Below are 24,849 nucleotides of genomic sequence, written 5' to 3' on the forward strand. Positions count from 1 at the left end.
ACAGCCAGGTTCCCTCACAGGCCCTTCCATACTTGTCACTCATCTGCGCGCAGCCAATCAGCACCCACAGGTTGGACCACTAGGAGAAGGGGCGGTTACTTCCTGCTTGCCTACGACTGCGCGCACTCACGGGGAGGGGGAGGGGCCTGTAGGTGTGAGCGAGCCAATCACGGGCTCCGTGCGGCTGGCGGCTCGAGGCAGCTAGTCGCGCGCGCGCTCGCTTCCCCAAGATGGCGGTTGCAAAAGATGGATGTGGCTTGGGAGAGCTGGCTTCAGGGAACGGGCGGCGGCTCCACTTAGGGATTCCTGAGGCCGTGTTTGTGGTAAGAGTCATGTAGGTGCTAGGCATCTTGATGCTAGTCCGCGATCCCTTCTTCCCTGGCCTTGACTGTTGGGGGAAGGAGTTGAGCTAAGAGGTCTGGGAGAGAGCGCTCCATCCCCTCTTGCCCACCGCGCCTGTACAGACTAAGCTGTGCTGGGACCCGCCGTGGGGAAAGGCAGTCCCAGAGGGCCCGCGAAGAGTTGGAGGCCTGGGGCGGGAGGATTCAGGAGCGGGGCGGTCCTCACTCCCGAACGCCAGGTTTCATCCCCTGCTTCCTGGAAAAGGGGAGGCAGTAAGAAGCTTGAGACTCAGCCTAGAAGCTAGAGAGACCTATAGATAAATGGTGACTTAGGATACAAAAATTAGGCAGAGCATCTGGTTCTAAAGTGTGAAAATAGGAAACGAAACCTAGTCTGTTGAAAGAATGCAGTGTTCTATTGCCTTGGAGAATGGAAGAAGAGACTGATTGGAAAATAGGATAGGGTGAGAATGTGAAGTCCTTGTTTGTTATGGTAAGGAATTGAGGCTTTATCCAGTAGGCAACGGATTGTCATTAGGTGTCTAAATAAAGCCACAATATAATCGTATTTGGTTTGGGGTACATTATTGTAACAACTTAGTAATGAATCATGTGGAGTTGAGAGAGGAGGCATGGAATGCAATTTGGAGGCTTCACAAAACAGAGAGATCAACCCAAGTCCAAACAAAGAGAAAAAAGTAGATGCTTTCAACCTTCTTCTTCCATCAGGCTATTCTAGAAATAGTATTTGAAAACTATTTGAATAACAGAGAAAACCTGGCTGGCATTCCAGGCCAATGGTATCTTTCCCCACTCAGTTCTGGTTAAGCTACTATAAAATCTTTTTTTTTAAATTTTTAAAATTTTATTAAATATATCTTTATTGATTTTAGAGAGAGGAAAGGAGAGGGAGAGAGAGAGAGATAGAAACATCAATGATGAGAGAGTCATTGATCGAGCCCACAACCCGGGCATGTGCCCTGACCGGGAATCGAACCCTGATCGCCTGGATCCTAGGTCGACGCTCAACCGCTGAGCCACCCCCGGCCGGGCGCTACTATGAAATCTTAATGGAATTTTCTCGACCTTTTGGGTTGTACCTTATATTGCCTTTTCTCTATCTTTTTGTTAATCATGTCTTACATCCTTCAAAACACCCATTTCTTTTATTTAAACTACTTTTATATACACTGTATATTGCATATTTGTATTTGGTGGTTCAGTTTTGTAGTTATTCTTTATTTTGTGTTTTCTCCCTGAGCTGTGCCATTTGTTTCATTACATTTATCTCCCAGCTAATGGTAACAAGAGAAAACATTTGTTGAGTGCCACGTATTTTCCTAATGCTTTTACATAACTCTTGAGAAGGTGGTGCTGTCATCTTCATTTTGTAAATGATGAAACTGAGGCACAGAACTCTCAAGTAATTTGCCCCAAGCCACACAGAGTGTAAAAGAGTTTTCCAGGATTTTAACTTGAGCAATCTGTGGGCCTCCAAAGCCTCTACTTACACATGCTATGCCCTGGAAAGAAAGGGAGGTATTTATCTTGCTCACTGGCATTTTCTCCTGGTCCTAGCACAGTGCCTGGCATAGTATAAACTCATAACTAGAAGTCTAATTGCATTTTCATAATGCCTTAAACACTGCATCATGTTCTTCAGCTAGAGTTGGCTTTAAAAATCTATTTCAGGAGGTTAAACTTTATTTGAGGGCTTTTAAAGTCTTAAAATACTTTTTTCCCTAAAATTTTATGTGGTTTTTTAAGAGTTAAAATTTCTACCAAGATGATATAATAAGCCATTCAAGTTACATGTATTTATTTTTATGTTCCCAAACTAATGGGAATAGCATGGTATTATAGGAAGAACATTGGCTTCTAAATAGACCAGAATTTGAACCCTGTCTCTACTTCCCAATTGCTGCTTAGTCTTTAGCATATTATTTTACTGCTTTGAGCTTCAGTTTCTTTAACTGAACTAGAGATAATGCTACTTAGAGCTTCTATGAGAAACAGAAAACGTGCTTTCAGTATTACAAGTCGATGCTTAATATATAGTTGTGACACCGTATCCTTGGGGGGTTGGTTCCAGGACCCTCCTACCCCCATATAAAATCCATGGCCGCTCATGTCCCTTTTATGAAATGGTGTAATATTTGTATTTAACCTGTGCACATGCACATTCTCCCAAATATTTTAAATCATCTCTAGATTACATGCAATACCTAATAAAATGTAAATGCTATGTAAATAGTTGTTTTGTTGTTTAGGGAATAATGACAAGAAAAAAGTCTACATGTTCAGTACAGATGCAACCATTATAGGCCTAACTACATAGTGCACATCAGCAACAGCATAACATTTTTTTCTAATGTTTTTAAATCTCAGTTGGTTGAATCCACAGATGCAGAACCCATGAATGCAGAGGGCTGGCTGTATATTAGTTTCTGAGATGATGGGAAGCAGTATACTGGACTGGATAGAACTCAGACTTCGCCATTTCCCCATTCCCAGTGGTGCAGTAATTTGTTTTCTTTTTCTACTTGAATTGTCCCTTTTTCCTGTTGTCCATTTTCTGACCTCTTCGTCTCTCAACATCTAGTTCAGGTATGAACCCCCTACAGTTTTTCCTGAGCACTATTCCAAGATGGAGCTCTTGGCACTTGCATCTGTTCGCTTAGCACATTGTGTTAGAAACATAGCTAATATTTGTTCAGCAGTTATGAGCTGTCATGTACTCTTCTAAGCATTTTACGCATGGTAACTCATTTAATCCTCTGTGAGGAAAGGTACATTTTACAGATGAGGAAATTGAGGCAAAGAGAGAGGTTAAGTAATATTCTTGAGGTCAACACCTCTAGTGTATGGTAAATCCAGGATTCAAACCAGGCAGCCCCATCTTGTAACCAAGTCTTATGCTGCTATAGTTAATTCTCCTTGCTAGACTCTAATAACATGCCCCATGTGCTAGAAACTTGGACTTATGTCTCTTTCCTGCAGTGACCCTTCTAGGGAGATGTTTTCTCCATTTTAGGTGCACAGCTCAACCATTGCCTCAGCTACACCTTTACGATTTCTTTTATTATGTTGCTAGTTTGATGGCTTCATAGTTCACTCCCTTGCTGTGTTTCTCTTCCTGTTTCTTCTTGCTTTGTTTGGCTAAAACATTCCCTTGTGGTTAGTAAGCATGGATAAGAATGATGATGTAGAGATGCCAGAAACCATAAGATGATTGGGCTTAACTTACAATGAAGGACCAAAAATATAGTATACTTTTAAAAAAATTTATCTTTATTGTTGAAAGTATTACAAATGTCCCCTTTTTCCCCCCATTGGTCCCCTCCCTCCTGCACCCCTCTTCCCAGGCCTTCACCACAGTGTTGTCTGTATCCATGGGTTTTGCATATGTGGATATAAGTTCTTAGGTTAATCTCTCCCCACCCACCCCTGCCTTCCCTCTGAGATTCATCAGTCTGTTCCATGCTTCTATGTCTCTGGATCTATTTTGTTCATCAGTTTATTTTATTAATTAAATTCCACATATGAGTAAGATCATGTGATACTTGTCTTTCTCTGAATGGCTTATTTCGATTAGCATAATACTCTCCAGGTCCCACCATGCTGCCTCATAGGGTAAGGGATCCTTTTTCACAGCTGCATAGTATTCCATGGTGTAAATGTCCGAGAAGATGCTTGATATGATTTCAATCTTCTTGAACTTGTAGAGACTTGTTTTATGTCCTAGCATGTGCTCTATCTTTGAGAATGTCCCATGTGCACTTGAGAATGCATACTCTGCAGCTTTGGGGTGAAATGTTCTGTAAATGTCAGTTAAATCCATGTGATCTAATGTGTCATTTAGAGTCACTGTTTCCTTGTTGATTTTTTATCTGGAAGATCTATCCAGTAAAATCAGTGGGGTGTTAAAGTCCTCTACTATGACTGTATTGATGTTGCTCTCTCCTTTAAAGTCCTCCAGAAGTTTCTCCCCCCCCCCCCCCCGCCAGCCTGTGTGAGTCTTTTATTCTGAGGTGGGTCTCTTGTAGACAGCATATATTTAGGTCTTGTTTTCTTATCCATTCAGCTACCCTATGCCTTTTGATTGGAGCATTTAATCCATTTATATTTAAGGTTATTATTGATAGATGCTTACCTACTGTCATTTTCTTTCTTTATGCCTATATTTCTCATTCTCTCTGTTTCAACTTATTACAGCAGTACTTTTAACATTTCTTGCAATGCTGGTGTGGTGGTGATAAACTCCTTTAGCCTTTTTTGAGTGGGAAGCTCTTTATTTCACCATCTATTTTGAATGATAACCTTGCTGGATAGAGTAGTCTTGGTTTCAGATCCTTGCTTTTCATTACCTTGAATACTTCATGCCATTCCCTTCTGGCCTGTAGAGTTTCTGATGAGAAATCAGCTGACTGCCTTATGGGAGCTCCTTTGTAAGTAACAGATTGCTTTTCTCTTGCTGCCTTTAAGATTCTCTCTGTCTAGAATTTTTGGCATTTTAATTATGATGTGCCTGGGTGTGGGCCTCTTTGGATTCTTCTTCCTTGGGACTCTCTGTGCCTCCTGAACTTGTGTGACTTTTTCCTTGAGCAGGTTAGGGAAGTTTTCTGCCATTATTTCTTCAAACAGATTCTCTAACCCTCGCTTACTTTCAACCTCTTCTGGTACTCATATTATGCACATATTGTTACATTTCATGTTGTCCCACAGCTCCCTTAAACTGTCTTCCTGTTTTTTAATTCTTTTTTCTTATTGGTCCTTTGATTGGGTAATTTTTTTCTACCCTGTCTTCTAATTCTCTGATCCAGTCCTCAGCTTCCCCTAATCTGCTCTTTATTCCTTCCAATGTATTTTTTATTTCTACTGTGTAATTCTTAATTTCCTTCATAGTTTCCATTTCTTTACTCATGCTGTTAAGCATCCTTATGATTAGTCTTCTGAGCTCTATATCTGATTAAATGCTTATTTGCCATTTCATTTAGCTCTTCTTCTAGAGAATTCTTTTGCTCTTTCATTTGGGGCTTGCTTTTTGGCTCCCCATTTTGGCTGCCTGTTTGGATTTGTTTCTATGTATTAGGTAGGTTTGCTAGGACTCCCAGTCTTAAGCTTTGTGGGACCACTCCACAGCTGTGGTTCCCTCTGCTGGGGAAATGTGTTTGGACACGACCAAGATGTGCACCAAGGTCTGCTTTTCCAAGCCCAGTCTCTGTGCGATCTGCACTTTTTGTCCTTGGTTGTGAGGGTGCTCTCCAGTTAGTCTTCAGTTGCAGTTCATTATTCAGGATGGTTTTTCTGTATTTTAGTTGTAATTCCAGTTTGGTCCCGGGAGAGTGTAATTCTAGCTTCCACTCAATCCACCACCATCTTCGGCTCCTGAGGTGCTGTCTGCTGGGGTAGCTACTCTGGGGGCACAATGGGAAGTCACGCAGACCTGGGCAGGACCCCGGCCATGAGGCCCCAGATGGGAATGGGCAGTTCTGCTGCCTCTGCGCGGCCTCCTCCAGGGGGTGCTGTTCCTCCTCAGGGCCTGGGACTCCCTGCTCCCCCAGCAACCAGGGTTCAGCAGGTGGCTCCTCAAGGCTTTTGCTGTCACTGGAGTCCAGATAACGCTGCCCGAAAGTCCTCTATATTTTTATTTATTTATTTATTTATTTATTTATTTATTTATTTATTTTTTTAATTTTATTTTTGTTTAAAATAATACAGATGTCTCTTTTTCTCCCCAATGACCCATTTCACCCCGTCCAATCCCCCCCCAGCCCCTCTCCCCACCATTGTCCATGTCCTTGGGTTGTGCATATATACATATAAATTTTTTGATTACTCTTTCGCCCTCCACCCACCCGCCCTCCTCCATCCTTCTGACATTCGTCAGTCTGATCTATGCTTCCATGTCATTGAATCTATTCTGTTCATCAGTTTACTAAGCTCTTTAGGTTCCACAAATAAGCAAGATCATGTGATGTTTTTCTTTCTCTGCCTGGCTTATTTCACTTAGCATAATTTTCTCCAGGTCCATCCATACTGTTTCAAAGGGTACGAGATCCTTCTTCTTTACAGCTGCATAGTATTCCATGGTGTAAATGTCCCACAGCTTTTTTATCCACTCATCTACTGATGGGCACTTGGGCTGTTTCCAGATCTTAGCTATTGTAAACTGTGCTGCTATGAACATAGGGGTGCATATATTCTTTCTGATGAATGTTTCAGGATTCTTAGGATATATTCCTAGGAGTGGAATCACTGGGTCAAACGGCAGCTCCACTTTTAATGTTTAGAGGAACCTCCATACTGTTTTCCATAGTGGTTGCGCCAGTCTGCATTCCCACCAGCAGTGTACTAGGGTTCCCCTTTTTCCACAACCTCACCAGCAGGAGTAGTTTGTTGATGGTAGCCATTCTGACAGGTGTGGAGTGATACCTCATTGTGGTTTTAATTTGCATCTCTGTGATGAGTAGCGATGTTGAGCATTTTCTCATGTGTCTCTTGGCCATCTGGATGTCCTCTTTAGAGAAGTGTCTATTCAGGTCCTTTGCCCATTTCTTAATTGAATTGTTTGTCTTCCTCTTGCTGAGTAGTGTGAGTTCTTTGTACACTTTGGAAATTAGCCCCTTATCAGATACATCCTTGGCAAATATGTTTTCCCAGACTGTGGGGTTCCTTTGTATTTTGAGGCTAATTTCTTTTGCTATGCAAAAACTTTTTAGTTTGATGTAGTCCCATATGTTTATTTTTTCTTTTGTTTCTCTTGCCCTAGGAGATGTATCAGTGAAAATTCCACTACGTGGGATGTCTGTGACTTTACTGCCTATGTTTTCTTCCAGGATTTTTATGGTTTCATGACTTACATTTAAGTCTTTTATCCATTTTTATTTTATTTTTGTGTGTGGTGAAAGTTGGTGGTCTAGTTTCATTTTTTTGCATGTATCTGTCCAATTTTCCCAGCACCATTTATTGAAGAGACTGTCTTTACTCCATTGTATGCTCTTGCATCCTTTGTCAAATATTCTGTCCATAATGGCGTGGGTCTATTTCTGGGGTCTCTGTTCTGCTCCGTTGATATATATGCCTGTTTTGTACCAATACCAGGCCGTTTTGATTACAGTAGCTTTGTAATACAGTTTGAAATCTGGTAATGTGATCCCTCCCACTCTGTTCTTTTTTCTCAAGATGGCTGCAGCTATTCGGGGTCTTTTTTGGTTCCATATAAATTTTTGAAATGTTTGTTCTAGATCTGTGAAATATGCTGTTGGTATTTTAATAGGAATTGCATTGAATCTATAAATTGCTTTGGGTAGTATGGATATTTTAATGATATTAATTTTTCCTATACGTGAGCATGGTATATTCTTCCACCTGTTTAAATCTTCCTCTGTTTCTTTTTTCAGTGTCACGTAGTTTTCCGAGTACAGGTCTTTTACATTCTTTGTTTATTTCTAGGTATCTTATTTTTTTAGTTGCAATGGTAAATGGTATTGCTTTTTTAGTTTCTCTCTCTGAGAGTTCATTGTTGGTGTATAAGAATGCCATTGATTTCCAGATTTGATTTTGTATCCAGCTACCTTGCCAAATTCGTTTATCAAATCTAGTAGTACTTTGATGGAGTCTTTAGGGTGTTCTATGTACAATATCATGTCATCTGCAAATAATGACAGTTTTACTTCTTCCTTTCCAATTTGGATACCTTTTATATTTTCTTCCTGTCTGATGGCTGTGGCTAGGACTTCCAGTACTATGTTGAATAAGGGTGGTGAAAGTGGACACCTCTGTCTTGTTCCTGTTTTTAATGGAAATGCATTTAGTTTTTGCCTATTGAGTATGATGTTGGCTGTAGGTTTGTCATATATGGCCTTTATTATGTTGAGGTATGATCCCTCTATTCCCACTTTGCTGAGAGTTTTTATCAGAAATGTGTGCTGGATTTTGTCGAATGTTTTTTCTGCATCTATTGACATGATCATATGATTTTTTTCTTTGTTTTGTTTATGTGATGTATCACATTTATTGATTTGCGAATGTTGTACCAGCCTTGCATCCCTGGAATAAATCCCATGTGCTCGTGGTGTATGATCTTTTTAATGTCTTGCTGCATGCAGTTTGCTAGTATTTTTGTTGAGGATTTTAGCATCTATGTTCATCAGTGATATTGGCCTGTAATTTTTTTCTTTGTAGTGTCTTTATCTGGTTTTGGGATTAGGATGATGCTGGCGTCATAAAAAGAGTTTGGGAGTTTTCCCTCCTCTTGAATTTTTTGGAATAGTTTGAATAGAATAGGGGTTAATTCTTCTTTGAATGTTTGGTAAAACTCAGCAGGACTTTTGTTTGCTGGGAGTTTTTTGATTACTGCTTCAATTTCATTAGTTGTTATCGGCCTATTCATTTTTTCTGCCTCTTCTTGATTCAACTTTGGAAGGTTGTATGCTTCTAGGAATTTGTCTATTTCCCCCATGTTGTCCAATTTGTTGGCATATAGTTGCTCATAGTATTTTCTTACAATCCTTTGTATTTCTGCTAGGTCAGTTGTTATATCGCCTCTTTCATTTCTGATTTTATTTATTTGGGTCCTCTCTTTGTTTCTTAGTGAGTCTGGCTAAAGGTGCATCAATCTTATTTATCTTTTCAAAGAACCAGCTCTTGGTTTCATTGATGTTTTTTGTGTTGTTTTTTTAGTCTCTATGTCATTAATTTCTGCTCTGATCTTTATTATTTCCTTCCTTCTACTTCCTCAGGGCTTTTCTTGCTGTTCTCGTTCTAGTTCTTTTTGTTGTTGTGTTAGATGGTTCATTAAATGTTTTTCTTGTTTCTTGAGATAGGCTTGTAATGCTATGAATTTTCCTCTCAAGACTGCTTTTGCCACGTCCCATAGATTTTGGGTTGTTGTCTGTTCATTTTCGTTACTTTCCATGAAGTGTTTGATTTCATCCTTGATCTCATTGGTCCTTCTCTATGTTTTTAAAATGCTTTTTGGTTTTACAGATTCTGTTTGGCTTAATTGTTCCTGTACAAAAGATTGTTCTGTTTGCCTTCTAGGTTTTCTTTATTTCAACCACTTGGTACTTAAAAGGAGATATTGTGGCTTGCCTTGGGAACCCAGTGACCATATTTAGTATGATTTCTATGGTAGAACTTGTTGTTAAAAATTCAAGTAACAAAATAAATAATTTTGGCATACAATTTGTTGAATTATTTTGTGGCTAGGGCACATTACTAGGCAATGTGTTGGTAATTTTCATATTTACTACTAGGGTCCCAGGGGGATGCAGAAAGCAGGCAAGGTCATTCTTTCCCTATACATAAATAAATAATATATAAAAAGAGGAAGGTGGAGGAAGAATAAATTAGCTACAAAATGTATGTGTACTGTCTGAAATGGTCTGACTTTTTAAAGTTACTTAAGCCTTGGGAGAAAAAGAAACACAAAATATTTTGTTTTATGTTTCAAAAAAAGAGCTAGAAAAGTAAATCAGATTCGATGTGTGAATTCTAAAATTTGAAATGTATTGTTTTTGATATTAAAGGAAGATGTGGATTCCTTTATGAAACAGCCTGGGAATGAGACTGCGGATGCAGTACTAAAGAAGCTGGATGAGCAGTACCAGAAGTATAAGTTTATGGAACTCAACCTTGCTCAGAAGAAAAGGAGGTAATTATAGAAATTTCCAAGTTTTTTAAAAAAATAACCTTGTATGACAAACTTTTAGAAAATTGACAGTTTTTCCCCAAATTCCAGCTCTGATCTAAATACCTTTTATTAAAGTCCTATTTAGCAATCTTTTCCCTTAGTGATTAGTGCTTTTTATATCCTTTGTAAGAAATGTTTGCCTAGCCCAAGTTCATGAAGATATTCTCTTAGTGCTTTATTCTTAAAGCTTTATTGATTTATCTTTCACATTTAGATCTATAATTCATGGGTTATTCAGAAGTGTGTTGCTAAGTTTCAAAGCAATTGTGGGATTTTCAAGCGTTTCTTTGTCTTCTGTGTTTACTATAAATTGATAGTTGGATCTACAGTCTTGATCATATTAAGGCTTTTTGGGGGCAACACTGCTTCATAAGTTTATGTATTGTTCTTCCATTAAGAGACAAATAGTATTTAGTTGTCCCTTTTATGATACTCAAAGCCTAGATCCATGAATTATGAATTATAAGATGATGATGTTCTAATTCAGTTATTCCTTTTTTATTTATTAATAAGCTGGCATACTTCTATAAAAAGAAACATCCCCTCATGTACTATTTGGTAAAAGTGGCTATAGGAAATCAGCTCACCTCTCAGTTTCTTCCCTTGCCGGTATCTTAGCCCTGTAGTTCCTATCACCCCAGCAGCTCTCTGCTGCCTTCCAGCAAAGAGGTGTACTTTCTCTGGCTATTTGAGTGGTTAGAGGTGGGAGTCCTGGTCTCTTGCTATCTTAACCTGAAACAATTTCTATCCTTTAAAAAGCCTTTTTAGTTTTTTAGTCTATTTTATTAGGTGCATGCAATCTGAGAATTACATCTTCTTGGTGAATTTAACCCTATATAAAATAATACTTATTGTGTTAAAATCTGTTTTGTTGGATACTTACAGCGACCCCAGCTTTCTTTTGGCTAACGTTACTTGGTGTATCTTTTCCAATCCCTTTACTTTCAACATTTTTATTATTTATATTTAAGGGTGTTCCATGTAAACAACATATGGTTATTGTTTTTATATCCAGCCTATCTTTTTACATAAACAATTTATTCTTTTTAGATACTTTCAAGGTTATCTCTTGTTTTATTTCATTATAATTTGTTTATGTGGAAATCTTTCTTAACTTCTTTCTTAACTAACTACGTTTGACCCTTGAGCAATGCAGGGGTTAGAGAGGTCGAGATGCCCCTCCACGCAGTCAAAACTCAAAAATTTACTGATTAGCCAGCCTACTGTTGAGTGGAAGCATTACCGATAACATAGTTGATTAGCACATGTTTTGTATGTTATATGTATTATATACTGTATTTTTACAGTAAAGTAAGCTAGAGAAAATAAAATACTAAAATCATAAGGAAGAGAAAATATATATACAATATTTATTGAAAAATATCCATGTGTAAGTGGATCCACACAGTTCAAAACCATGTATTCATGGGGCAACCATATATGTCAGCTTCCTGTAACTGTATACCTTTGTGGTTTGCCTTTATCCATAGAGGTTTTTCTTTTGCTTTTGCTTAGAGCTATGAACCTATACCAGCCTTGAACCACTTGAGCTCTGTTCCAAGTTCTTGAGCTTAATATGCAAACTCCCTGAGTAAGCTAATCAGGGGCCCAGGTTTAGGTCTATAGCTGGTATTGGTACCTGCCTCATGGTGCCTACTTTTCTCCTGCTCTCACTGTTTAACTCAAAGCCTTTTCTAGTTTTTTTCTCTTTTATTTTTTCTTGAATTCCCCTCACTTCTGTGATGTCAGCTATGCAACAAAAACTATTTTTGTGCATGATTGAGTTTTTTTGCAGCGGATGGCCCTATGTAGTTTGAATACAGACCTTTTTCTTCACATGTGTTGTAAATCTTTTCTTATAGTCTGTCATTTATGTTTAACTTGACCTTCAGCTATGTAAAAGTTCATTAGTGTCTCATAATTCTCTTGTGGTGATCTCTTTAATACATGAATCATATGCCTTTTATCTTTCTTTAACGAAATTTTATGATTGCCATTGTTTTTTCTGTCTGTTAAGTTTTTTTCCTCCTTTCCTGGGATTTCCTGTTAATATGAATGTTTGACACTTCCAATTCTGTGTTCCGTTTCTTTTTATCATATTCTCTTCTTCTGACTTTGTATGTAATTTGTCTTTTGACAATTACATAAATATCCATGAGTTCTTTAGATTTCAACCATCACATTTTAAAATATATATATATCTTTATTGATTTCAGAGAAAGGAAGGGACGAGAGGGAGAGAGAGAGATAGGACATCAGTGATGAGAGAGTCATTGATTGGCTGCCTCCTGCTCGCCACCAGCTAGGGTTCAAGCCCGCAACCGGGGCATGTGCCCTGACCGGGAATCAAACCGTGGTCTCCTGGATCCTAGGTTGCTGCTCAACTGCTGAACCACACCCAGCCGGGCACAACCATCACATTTTTTATACCTAATAGTTTTGGTTGGTTCTTATTATGTGTACTTGTTTCTTCTTTATATTACCAATATCCTGTCTTTTCTCTTTGAGGTATTTTATGTACTATATAGTGTTATCTTTTAGTATTTAATTTTGTTTGTTTGGATAGAGGTTGTTGAGTTTATTTTCTTTAATAATTATAGTTGAATTTATCAGGTTATCATTTCTTTTCCCTGTCAGCTCATATTCTCTCAGGGATATTTTTTTGGCCAGTAATGTATATGGGGGTGGGAGTAATTTAAGTCCCTCATGGTTTGGAGGGGTAGGAAGAATGCTGCTGGTGTTAAAATTTAGGGCATGGCCATTAGACAAATGCTCCTTCTCCCCAACCAAGTAACTTGGTCAACTGGGTATTCTTTCTGTTCCTTTGCCCTGGCTATTTCCACTGTCATCTCCCCTGGGTGTGGGAGTGGGGAGTGGAGACTGCTGAGGGCCAGTATGTACTTATCTTACCAGTTCCTCCTTGACCTTCTCTCTGCCTCTGGCCAATTGTACTGTTTTTCCACCCTATAACAGTTATGGGCTAGGTATTGTGATTTACCCAGGGCAATTTAGAAGGAGAAAAAACACTCAGAAAGTTCTCCCTTAGTCTACTCCCCTATTGAAGACTTGGTCTACTTCCTTTCTGAGCTCCCTCATTCCCCTACCCACTTCCAGGACCTAGAGATTTCTGCTGTTTCATATAATAACAAAGACCAAGAACTGACCCAAGTGTCCATTAACAGGAGAGTAGATAAGTTGTTTTGTATTCATGAATGAATATTGCACAGCCGTGAAAATGCACGAAAAATCCTAGGAAACTAAATGAGTTTAAAAAGCAAATCCCCCAAAATGCATACAGCATTTGTAGAAAGCTAAGGAACCAGTAAAGAATATATTGTTTAGAGATACACATAAATGTGATGAACCTATTTGAAAAAGAGTAAAGGGACTGTGCACAGAGCTGCTATCTCTTGGGATGGAGAAAGGTGGGGAGGGATGTATTGCTTGGACATGCACAGTGACCTTGGCAGTCTGGTTCCTAATTTGGCTGGGGTTGCAGCTGCTTGATTCATTAATATGAATAATAATTTATATATTACATGTGATATTTATACATACAAAAACATATCATAGAAATAATTTTCATGGTCAAAAACCGTGATCTGAACATACTTGTGTGTGTATCAGATACTTTACAAATGAATACATCTACTTCTTTCTGGCTTTTAACTATGTCAGCATATCATACAAAAATAAGCAAAATTGAGAGATCTACAACATCCATATTGAATTGTAAAGAGTTCACAGAACACTAGCCTTCAAACTAAGTAAAAAAAAAAGAACGCTAAGTGTGTGTTTCTAGATTATTCACTCTACTCTATTAACAGATAGTGATACTACTTTTTTAAGCAGCAGGCTCATCAACACATTTCTTGCCAGGTTAGTACCATAGGGTGTAATGAAGTTTGCTTTGCTAGCCTCCTTTGCACATTCTGTGACTTCCTTTATATGATGCAATAAGTTCATTTTCACTATCATATTTAAATTTTATTTACATACTGATTTCCAATAATATTTAGTTAAGTGTATTCTGAAAGAACCACAGCTTTGTTTTTGTATTTTTAAGTCTGTTTTGTTACAAATTATGTTGATTTGCCAGAACTATTTTGCATATTTTCCCATGCAAAACACATTAAAGCCTTGGACAGTTTCTAATCATCATAAAAAAGAACTCAACCTTAGTGACAAAAATATGTTTTATTCTTTCCTCAGTAACTTGGAGTGTTTCAGCATATTTTTGTGTCTTATTTTCTTGTCAATGAGGCTGATTTCATTTGGGAATCAGTTGCTAGTAGTTTTGTTTAAATTATTTTGTAATAGACTTTTTTTTTAGAATAGTTTTTGACTTATAGCGAAATTGAGCAGAAGATACAGAAATATCCCATGTACCCCCTGCCCCTGAAACATGCATAGCCTCCCCCATTGCCACCCTCCTCCACTAGAGTGGTTTATCTGTTAGAACTGATAAGCCAATATTGGTATATTATTAACAACTAAAGCCCATAGTTTACTTTAGGGTGTACTGTTGTCCTGTACATATATCTATGAGTTTTGACAAATGCATGTTATCATGTGTCTACCATTATAGTCTCATATAGAGTAGTTTTACTGCCCTAAGAATTGTCTTGTGTTCTGCCTGTTCATCCCTCCCTTCCCCCTGTACTCTGGCAACCACGATCCTTTTACTGTCTCCATAGTTTTGTCTTTTCCAGCATGTCATGTAGTTGGAATCATGCCCTGTGTGGCCTTTTCAGATTGACCTCATTCACTTAGTAATATGCATTTAAGTTTCCTCCATGTCTTTTCATGGCCTGATTATCCATTTCTTTTTCGTGCTGATAATATTCCACTGTTGGATATATCATAGTTTATTTATACATCCATCTTCTGAAGGACATCTTAGTTGCTTCCAGGTTTTGTCCATTGTGAATAAAACTGCTGTAAACCTCTGTGTGCTGGTTTTGTGTGGATGTAAGTGTTAAACTCCTTTGGGTAAATACCAACAGATTGTGATTGCTGGATCATATGGAAAGAGTATGTTTAGTTTTGAAAGAAACTGCTAGACTGTCTTCCAAAGTGGCTGTACCATTTTGCATTCCCAATGGCAATTGATTAGAGTTCCTGTTGCTAGCAGCATCCTCACCAGCATTTGGTGTCAGTGTTCTGGATTTTGGCCATTCTGATAGGTGTGTAGTGGTATCTCCTTCTTGTTTTAATTTGCATTTCCCTGATGACATATGATGTGGAGCAACTGTTCATATGCTTATTTTCCAGCTATGTATCTTCTTTGGTGAAGGTGTCTGTTAAGGTCTTTGGCCCATTTTTAAAACAAGTTGCTTGTTTTCTTACTGTTAAGTTTTAAGAGTTCTTTGTATATTTTGTATAGTCTTCTAATAGGTACTTCTTTAACAAAGATTTTCTTCTAGTCTGTGGCTTGTCTTTTCATTCTCTTGACAGTGTTTTTTGCAGAGCAGAAGTTTTTAATTTTAATGAAGTTCAGCATATCAATTGTTTCTTTCATGGATTGTGTCTTTGGTGTTTATCTAAAAAGTCATCACCACACTCAAGGTCACCTAGATTTTCTCCTGTTTTATCTTCTAGGAGCTTTATAGTTTTTGTGTTTTTACATTTAGGTCTGTGATTCATTTTGACATGATTTTTGTGAAGTGTATAAAGCCTGTGTCTAGATGCACTTTTTTGTGTGTGGATGTCCAGTTGTGCTAGGCTTGTAGTTTTGCTAGAAGTTATAATATAGCTTACCTGTTGTGCATGATTAATCCCATCATGCCCATCATCATTTTCTTAAATTTCTGTGTTCAAACCAGTGATCCATTTGTAATTTTAAGAGCAGTTGTTACCTGACTTGAAAATAAAATAGCATTTATCAACTTAAAAAGTTAAAGAAAAATTATCCAAAGCTTAAAAGAATCACTAAATAATACTGTGTCATATCGTGGTGTGTTACACATTCAGGTGATATTATACATTTCTTATAGTGTGACAAGCATAAGCACTGAGAAGCTGTCACTGTACTTTGCTGACATTGAGCTGACTATGATGTATATGTCTGTGCACTGAGCACACTCGCCAGGAGCAGCTGCATGCAGCACTGGATAGGGAGTTGGTGGTTTCCAGGGGTTTCAAATTTAGAATATAATATTTGAATGCATATTATTTTTAAAGTTAATCTATTTAAAATGCAGTTCTAATCAGTTGTGGAACCTCTGAATCATCTCTGGAATATGGTTTGATCTAGAAATGTTAAGTAATGATGGGATGTTTGACAGAATGGGGCTTTGTTTACAATAGGCATTCTGTAAATATTTGCTATCTAAATTTTTCAGTAAATATTTATATCTTAAACATCTGAAATATAGATATTTTAATAAACTTTATTAAATATCTTAAATATGAAGTATTTTAAATAGTTTATATTTGTAAATAGCCCTCAAGAGCATATCAATAGAACATGCAAAACTTGTAAGACTGTGTCCTGGTGTTTATTCTTGCTGCAAAATACTAAGTTAACCTTTTCTCTTATTCACAGGCTAAAAGGTCAGATTCCTGAAATTAAGCAGACTTTAGAAATTCTAAAATACATGCAGAAGAAAAAAGTAAGTGCATTTTTGTTTGTAACTGTGAGTGAACCAGGATACTTCAGCAGAGATGGGTCTTCCTTGACTCTGCTCACTGGTATTTGATCTGTGCGGGAAGAGCCAGCCAGCCTTCTCGAGCACATGCACTGATGTCATAGATAGTGTGCTTCCATGATGAATGTGGTTTTGTGGCTTTCCTCCCTAAATCAGGTTTAATTCTAGGGCCCATACTTCTTACATTATTTTATTTATGTGTAGTATTTGTAGAACTTAAATGCCATTTGAAACTATTTTAGATACAAAAAGATGTCTTATTTTGAGGCAGCAGTATCTAAGATTTTTTGTTGTTACTGTTCTCCCTAAGAACAAGGAGTGAGTCTAGACTTACAGAGCTGCAAAGAATCTTAGAAATTATGTTTCAGATTCTCATTTCACAGTTGAGGATACAGTTACAGAAAGGTTACACTTACCCAGTGTTAGCTAGTTACTAGCAGAACTGGATTTGAGAATCTTCTGAGTCTTAATCCAGTACACATTAAATAAAAGCAATCTGTAAAGATATTGTATTTAAAAGGTTATATGTGTGAATATATATGATTTATTACTTGATGGTAGAATAACTGCATTTCTAGTACATTATTTTATGTGGTGAACTTGGTAAGAGAGTTCAGAAAACTGGTTGGTTGGGCATGAAGCACTGATGAAGTAATAATAATAGCTAACTCTTGTTTAGTGCTTACTCTGTTCCAGGCACTAGTGTGTGTGTGTGTGTGTGTGTGTGTGTGTGTGTGTGTCAACTCTGCTCGCATGGCCTTCAGAGGTGTAGGGACTATTATCCATATTTTACAGATGAGGAACCTGAGACCCAGAGAGGTTAAGTGATATGCTAGATTTACACAGGTAGTGGGGCAGTTGAGCCAGAATCCATGTCCATTTGGCTCCAAGCATTCATTTCTTTTACAACTATACTTAGTTTGTATGATGGTACTGTTTTAAATGGCTTAGGTTCAGCTGTGAGCTCTCCCTTTATAACCTTGGTATTAAACTTGCCTGTTTACAGTACTGTCATTTTTTTTGAAGGAGTCCACCAATTCACTGGAGACCAGATTCTTACTGGCAGATAATCTGTATTGCAAAGCTTCAGTTCCTCCTACTGATAAAGTGTGTCTGTGGTTGGGGGTAAGTAAATGTAACAGCTGCAGCTTCCTTGGCTGACATTTGTTTTTCCCAGCTGTATAAATGCTTGTCTTCCTTTGACTGTTGAAGGAAGGGGTGGAATTCAAGTGTTCCATATTAGAAACTGACTGAAATTAGGAGTGTGATGAAGATTGCCATAAAAACATGCTCAAATCTCTCCCAAACAGAACTGACCAAAATCCTACTTCTGTTCAGCTAATGCTTTATTTCTTATATGTAACAGAAGGAAGAGCAATAGAAGTAAAATAGAAGGTACTGCTGAACCTCAGACAAATGTTTCTTTCCCATAGGAGTTTATAAGTTGTAGAAAGAGCTCTCTAAACTTAAGTGGGGAAAGATTATTACAAAAAAACCTTGAGATTAGAGTTCAGTTTTTAAACCATACACTTCAATTTTAGCTGATTTCATAGTCCTTGTCTTTTATTTTTTCTATCTCCTTCTCAGTCCCCTAACCAAGCCGTTCCTGACCGTCTAGCCAGCTGTCCATAGGTCTTGTTATCATACAAGTTCCCATACAAAGTAGAAAGTCAAGTGTACTGCTCCCAGCTTTCCCTACCGGGAGGACTTCCCCTTGCTGCTGTTCCATAGAATCACCCCTGAGAGACATTCTAGTGCAATGAAAGGTGGGCAGATTAAGTACAAGGAAACTCACTTCTCTATCCCTTAGTTCCTCCTCCTGATTTTTGTTAGTTGTAATATTTTCAGAGTTTGTACATTTAATTCTATTCCATAATTCCCATACTTGTTTAGCTTTAGTTCTGCAAATGGAACAGCTATTCATCCAGTGGCTCCACTCCTAGGGGTCATTCACCTTGGTTGCTCTTTCCTTCCACCCACATTCCATCAGCCGGCGGGGATAAGTTGATTCCATAAATTAGACTGGGACAACAGGGAATTCTCTGGTAAGAATTATGGCTGGAGTCTACCTCATATTTCACACCAGGATGAATTCCACAAGGATCACATACTTAACATGAAATACACCATCAAAGTTTAGGCCAAATCATAGATGATGTGTTTTGTAACCCTGGTATAAGAATGGTTTTTTAGGCCACAGAAGTCAGAAGTCGTAAGCAAAGTCAAAAGACTGAACAGGAAAAGCATTTGTAATTCATATTGCAGCAAAGCACTAACAGGTTTGCAGGGTGACAGTCTTGAAATGCCTATTGGACCATCAAGTGGAGAGGCTGATAAGGCAGTGTTTGTGGAGTGACTCAACTAACGAGAAATTCTTGGCACAGGATACTTCCTGAGGAATGATTGATATTTTTTGACATGAGTGAAGTGTTTTAAAATGTATTCTATTTTTTCTTGTTAAAAGTAACCAAAGTACAGAAATTTTCTGGAAAAAAATGTAAAAGAAACAATAGCAATTGATGCTGAGGAATGAGATTGTGAGTCTAGGATTAGAGAGACATGTACTTTTCATTGAATATTTTTTTGTCCTATATGAATTTTTATACTCTTTTCTAATTATCATGGATTGTGTTATTCAGTCAGCCAGTATTTTTGTAGCACCAACTTTGTGCCAAACACTTTCATGTTGTCTCATTTGATCCTTACAACAGTCCTTTGAGTAATTTTTAAATTCCATTTGTCAGATGAGGAAAGTGGTTCAGGAAATGCTTGGTGGTAAGTCAGTTCATAGGAGGAGTTGAGAGCTGGAAAAGGTTTGGTTCCCCACCTCCGCAGTGCATGCATCCCCAAGTGTTGGCAGTAACACCTGCTCTTCAGAATTCCAGACACAGTCACCTTGTCTTCACCCCTAGCGTCTGTTGGAGGTAGGAGGGGGACAGTAAAAGCTAGCTATTTTTCTTATTGGATCAAGTGTAGATGTATTTGAAAACTTTTAAATTACTGTATCTTAAGCTCAGAAACAACTATTTACAGTGGTCCTTCGGTTTTCAAATGTAATCCGTTCTGGAAGACTGTTTGAGTTTTGAAACGTTTGGAAACTGAGGGATCAACAGCCAACAGCTGGGCCTCAGGATCTTGCCCTCAGCGGAAGCCGTGTGGCATGTTCGACTTCCGAGGCATGTTCGAAAACCGAAGCATTTTCAGGTTACTGCTTTCATAAACTGAAATGTTTGTCAACAGAGACGGTCGAAAACCGAGGTACCACTGTAAATGGATTCAAATGTAATACTATTTAGTGTCATGATGGAGTTAGTAGAAAGATAGGATTTGGTATCTAAACATATTGGTTTTTATCCTAGTTCTCCCATTACTAACAATGCAAGCATAAGCAATCTGACCTCTCTGAACCTGTTTTCTTAACTGTAAAGATGAAGATAACTTGCCTCACCAGGGTTGTCATGAGGAGTAAATGATCTAATGTATGTAAATATATTCTCTAACCTAGGAGTCATTAAACATTCATGAAAGGCCAGAGAGTAGATATTTTTGGTTTTGCAGACCACTCGGTCTCTGTCACAACTACTCAGCTCTGCCACTGGCAGGAAAGCAGTGAGGGGATATAGCTGGGTTCTAATCAAACTTAAGACAAAAGGCAGCCAGCTGGATTTTGCCCAATCCCTGCTCTAACCTATAAAGCACTATGTAAATGTTTAGTAATTGTCATGACTTTCTCTCTTCAGGCTAATGTAATGCTTGAATATGATATTGACGAAGCTCAGGCATTGTTGGAAAAGAATTTATCAACTGCCACAAAGAATCTCGATTCTCTTGAGGAAGACCTTGACTTTCTTCGAGATCAATTTACTACCACCGAAGTCAGTATCCTTTCTTTAAAAAAGAAACAAAGGGAGGAAAGGATAAAGATGTTTTAAACATTCTTACTTGCATTGCTTTAATGAGAAGAATGTTCTTATCCTTAGACCAATCAGTCTTACCTCATGCCACTGACTTCCTTCTGCCCTGGCCCTCGCCCAGTGCACCCTGGAGCCCAGATAATCCTGTGCAGTTATTCTCCTGATGAAAAGGGCCAGGCCCTCTACTTTCCCTCACTTCGTTCCTCCTCCCTAGAATGAGTTCCTCCTATTTACCTGGGTTACTTTTTATCCTTCATATTTAAGCACAAGCATTGGAACATTTCTAACAGCTTCTAATCCTCTTAGGCGTGCTTGCTTAGCACTTTGCACATCGTTCTTTGTTTGTTTTCCATGTCAGATGAGAGCTCTTCGAGTGTAGAAGCCGTACTTTCTGTCTTCTCTTCACAGCATGTAGCACCCCGCAGGGGTTGAGTGCTTGGGTGAGGGAAGTCAGGCCTGTTGGAGGCCTACAGTGGGAGTGGCGTGTGACTTGAATATAAAAACTTCATCCGGAGGAAAAATATTTGTACAATTCCTAGAAGGTAACAGGAGAAAACCTAGCTGACCTTGAATACCATGATGGCTTTTTGGATATAACACCAAAGTCACAGTCCATGAAAGAAGTAATTGATATATGAGGGTGCTGCTTATGCAGGGTGATGCTTGTGGAAGGGAAAAGATGTAGGTACTTAATAAATTGAGTGAATGTCCTATTGAACCCAAGGGAAGGTAAAAGATAAAATTATTGATAGTCAAATTGTACTAATTTAAATATTACATATCAGGATATGGTTTGAATGTTCTTTGAAATTTTGTGAATGAGGGGCTGTCTTTAAAACTGTTGGCAGTGTCAAGCACATATTTGATAAACATAATACCATAGTTGATTATGTATGCTAAACAATTGCTTTTTAAAAAATATGTTTTTATTGATTTCAGAGAGAGGAAGGGAGAGGGAGAGATAGAAACATCAGTGAGAGACTCAATGATTAACTGCCTCCTGCAGGCTCCACAACCCGGGCGTGTGCCCTGACTGGGAATCGAACCGTGACCTCCTGGTTCCTAGGTTGTCGCTCAACCACTGAGCCACGCTGGCCGGGCTGTGTTAAACAGTTGTTGATTTGAGGCCTTGATTTTGTTTTGGTGGAATTTAGTTCCAGTATTTTCTTAGCAAATGATATTATAGCAAGATGTCTCACAGCGCTACTTGTCACCAATATTTTGCATGTGTGATCTCTGTCTTTGATTCAGTGTGTGAGTGCGTACTTAGTCATTGCATATGTTATCTTTAGAATTGCATTTGCATTTTCTTTAACAGTTCTTGCAGATATGGCCAGGGTTTATAATTGGGATGTAAAAAGAAGAAACAAAGATGATTCTACCAAGAACAAAGCATAATTCTGGCAATGAAAAATGTGGTTCAGTTTTCCAAACATGTTCTTTTAAATATTCCAAAGTTTATTTGTAAAGGTTGACATTAGTTTGAATGTTTTTTTTTTAAGCAGTAAGAATGATAATTAAAACTTTAAAAAGAAATAAACACCAACACCATTTTATTTATTTATAAAAACAAAATTAGTTTCAAATATTTTATGGAATTAGCAGTATTTTTATTTTTTTTTTTGGTGCATTTCCAACAAATTAAATGCTACTTTCATCATTGTTTCTGTTTTTCATAAGAAAAGTCTTAGTTCAAATGGCTGAAAACTGATGGAGGCTGAATTCTGGACACTTTAGGACAATTTACTTCTTCCTTATTAGCTGATGTTACTCTCACTTGAATATTTGCAAACTTGCTTTTCTTTAATACATGTGGGGCTTTATGGTCCTCTGTTGCTGTTATTTATTATAATATTCTGTACTTTACAGGAAATGGTCTTTTGCCTTCCTAAATATTAAGAGGGCTATTAAGACAATACTTTTTCTTATCCTCTGTAAGTGCACAGTGTCTTTGCAATGCCAGCATAAGGGAGATTTCAGCCAGCATGAAATAACAAAATTACCCACTCAAAACTCTTGGCTAAGGTGATTTTGTAGTTCTCCAAAGCAGCTGAACAGGAATATTAAGATTAAAATCAGTGGTTGAAAAGACTTGTGTTTTTTATTCAAAACGTTATAGGAATAGTAGTGGGTGATACAGATTCTGGTGAAAACACAAATGTATTATTCCATCTCCATGTAGCAAAAAGTATACTTGTACAATGTTTTGTACTTGTATTTCATGATATTAAAACTGAAGTTAAAACTGGCATGGCACCTTTTTCATATTATTCTTTCTAAAGTTAACATGGGTCCTTTCACATATTTGTAAAGTTTATTTTCTTGTATATATAACTTGCATGTCCCAAGAACTTCTTATGTTTGTAGGAAAAACATATCCCTTTGGAAGGCCCAGCCAGCGTGGCTCAGCGGTTGAGCATTGGCCTATGATCCAGGAGATGGAGGTTCGATTCCCGGTCAGGGCACATGCCCGGGTTGCGGGCTCCATCCCCAGCAGGGAGTGTGCAGGAGGCAGCCGGTCAATGACTCATTGATGTTTCTCTCTCTCTGTCTGTCTGTTTCTTTCTCTCTCTCTGTCTCTCTCCCCCTCTCCCTTCCTCTCTCTGAAATCATTAAAAATATATTTTTAAAAAATCCCTCTGGAAAGCTTGCAGATAAGCAAACAATTGGGAAGTTAAATCTGAAAGATACCAAAGTTCCTTGAGTCAGTTTTTCTTTCATAATTTTAAATTCCCATGTTTTAGAATTTGAGGTTTGTGAACATCTTAAAATGTTGTAAGTGCTACTTTCCCCAAAACTTTACTATGGTTACTATATTGGTACAAAACATCTTTGGTAATATCAGTACAGGAATGATTTGCTCAGTTCTTTATTTTCTTAGTTTAAGTCCATAAAAATTAAAATATGAATTTTTGGGTATTCCAGGCAATATGAAGAGACACAGCTCTTTAGAAATATGAATGAGAACAAAAATTAAGTTAATTATTTATGTGTACACACACACACACACACACACACACACACACACACACACACAGTATGTTTCAGGAATGATGTTAGGCTCTGTTAATTAAGTAAAAGAAAGATATTTAAATTCTGCCTTAGCCAGATTATTTCTCATAATGGCTTACACTTTCAGAATAACATAATCAACCTGATTTGACATGATATTTTCAAGCTTAATCTTAATATTAGTATAATATGCCTAGGGAAGGTAAGGGCAAAAGATTGACTGCAAAACGATACTGGGTAACAAGTATGTTGGAATTGCAATTGAAATTTAACTGTTTTTCCATTATAAAATCGATGTTCATCTGAGAAAATTTAGAAAATAGGGGGAAAAGATTTTAAGTTTCACTTGTAGTCTCACTTAACATTTTGTCTTCCATTTTTTTTCTGTGCATAGGTTGTTTTTTTAAAAAAAAACATAATTGAAATATTTTTTACTGTGTAATTTTTATCCATTCTTTACTTAACATGGAATTTGCCTATTAGATAGTGCTATTACATTAACATACTAATTTCATAGTAGTAGTCTGATGGGTGAACCTCTAGTATACTGATTCACAGACGTTTGGGTGGTTTTAATTTTTTTCTCTAAGTAACAATTCAGTTTATACATGAGGCTTTTTCTTGTTTTTAGGATTTTTTTCTGAGACAAGATTACCAAAAATGTAATTATGGAGTTAACAATTATAGCAATTTATTTTCTGGGCTTAACAGACGAGTTTTGTCAGAAGCAACAGTGGGGGCTGATGGAAAGAAAGCATAGTTCATCGTCCCCGCTGCCACTACCTTCCTCTACCACATAGACATGCATGGCTGCAGAGGGAGGACCGTACCCAAGGCTGCATAGCCAGAATGAGACGCAGATCCAGCTCCTGAGTGAATTTCCCTCCCTCTGTATCATGATGCCTTGCTTCTTTATTTTTATCTAAGTTTGGTAAAGATGTTAAGTTCAATCCTTTAATGAATGCTCTTGTTTGCCTGTATGTTTGCTATTCTCTGTCCTAAACTTCAGTGATACCTCTAAGAGTCTTAAACCATTTCTTAAAGGTTTGTCTTGGTTGGTTCTAATCCCATATCCCGCTTTTTAAAAATAAGTTTTTACTGATTTGAGAGAGAGGAAAGGAGAAGGATATAGAGATAGAAACATCGATGAGAGAAACATCGATCGGCTGCCTCCTGCACACCCTTTACTGGAGATCAAGCTCAAAACCTGGGCATGTGCCCTGACCTGGAATCTA

The 24,849-nt window shown here is 37.8% G+C and overlaps 1 protein-coding gene across 3 annotated transcripts; it reads left to right on the forward strand.

Moving 5' to 3' along the window:
- The first annotated feature begins 142 nt into the window (after positions 1 to 142).
- VBP1 (VHL binding protein 1) lies at positions 143 to 22,851 on the forward strand. 3 transcript variants are annotated; one of them, XM_081125003.1, is made up of 7 exons: positions 208 to 323; positions 2,746 to 2,948; positions 9,875 to 9,999; positions 16,586 to 16,652; positions 17,715 to 17,813; positions 20,429 to 20,567; positions 21,930 to 22,851. In XM_081125003.1, exons 3-7 carry the CDS (start codon positions 9,893 to 9,895, stop codon positions 21,998 to 22,000), a joined length of 483 nt encoding a protein of 160 aa, XP_080981129.1. In that variant the 5' UTR covers positions 208 to 323; positions 2,746 to 2,948; positions 9,875 to 9,892; the 3' UTR covers positions 22,001 to 22,851. The 3 variants fall into 3 exon arrangements, with proteins under 3 accessions (XP_080981128.1, XP_080981129.1, XP_080981130.1); XM_081125004.1 differs by having other exon boundaries at positions 220 to 323; positions 2,746 to 2,857; XM_081125002.1 differs by lacking the exon at positions 2,746 to 2,948 and having other exon boundaries at positions 143 to 323.
- The last annotated feature ends 1,998 nt before the right edge of the window (positions 22,852 to 24,849 follow it).

This window comes from Miniopterus schreibersii, assembly GCF_964146895.1.
Source record: "Miniopterus schreibersii genome assembly, chromosome: X".
Taxonomy (NCBI): domain Eukaryota; kingdom Metazoa; phylum Chordata; class Mammalia; order Chiroptera; family Miniopteridae; genus Miniopterus; species Miniopterus schreibersii.

Bases quoted from the DNA above. Each gene is read 5' to 3' on its own strand.
- VBP1 (XM_081125002.1), top strand. From the start codon at position 231: ATGGCGGTTGCAAAAGATGGATGTGGCTTGGGAGAGCTGGCTTCAGGG. The intron at 16,653-17,714 runs GTAAGTGCATTT...TTTTTTTTGAAG, and splicing joins AATACATGCAGAAGAAAAAA to GAGTCCACCAATTCACTGGA. The intron at 17,814-20,428 runs GTAAGTAAATGT...TTCTCTCTTCAG, and splicing joins AAGTGTGTCTGTGGTTGGGG to GCTAATGTAATGCTTGAATA.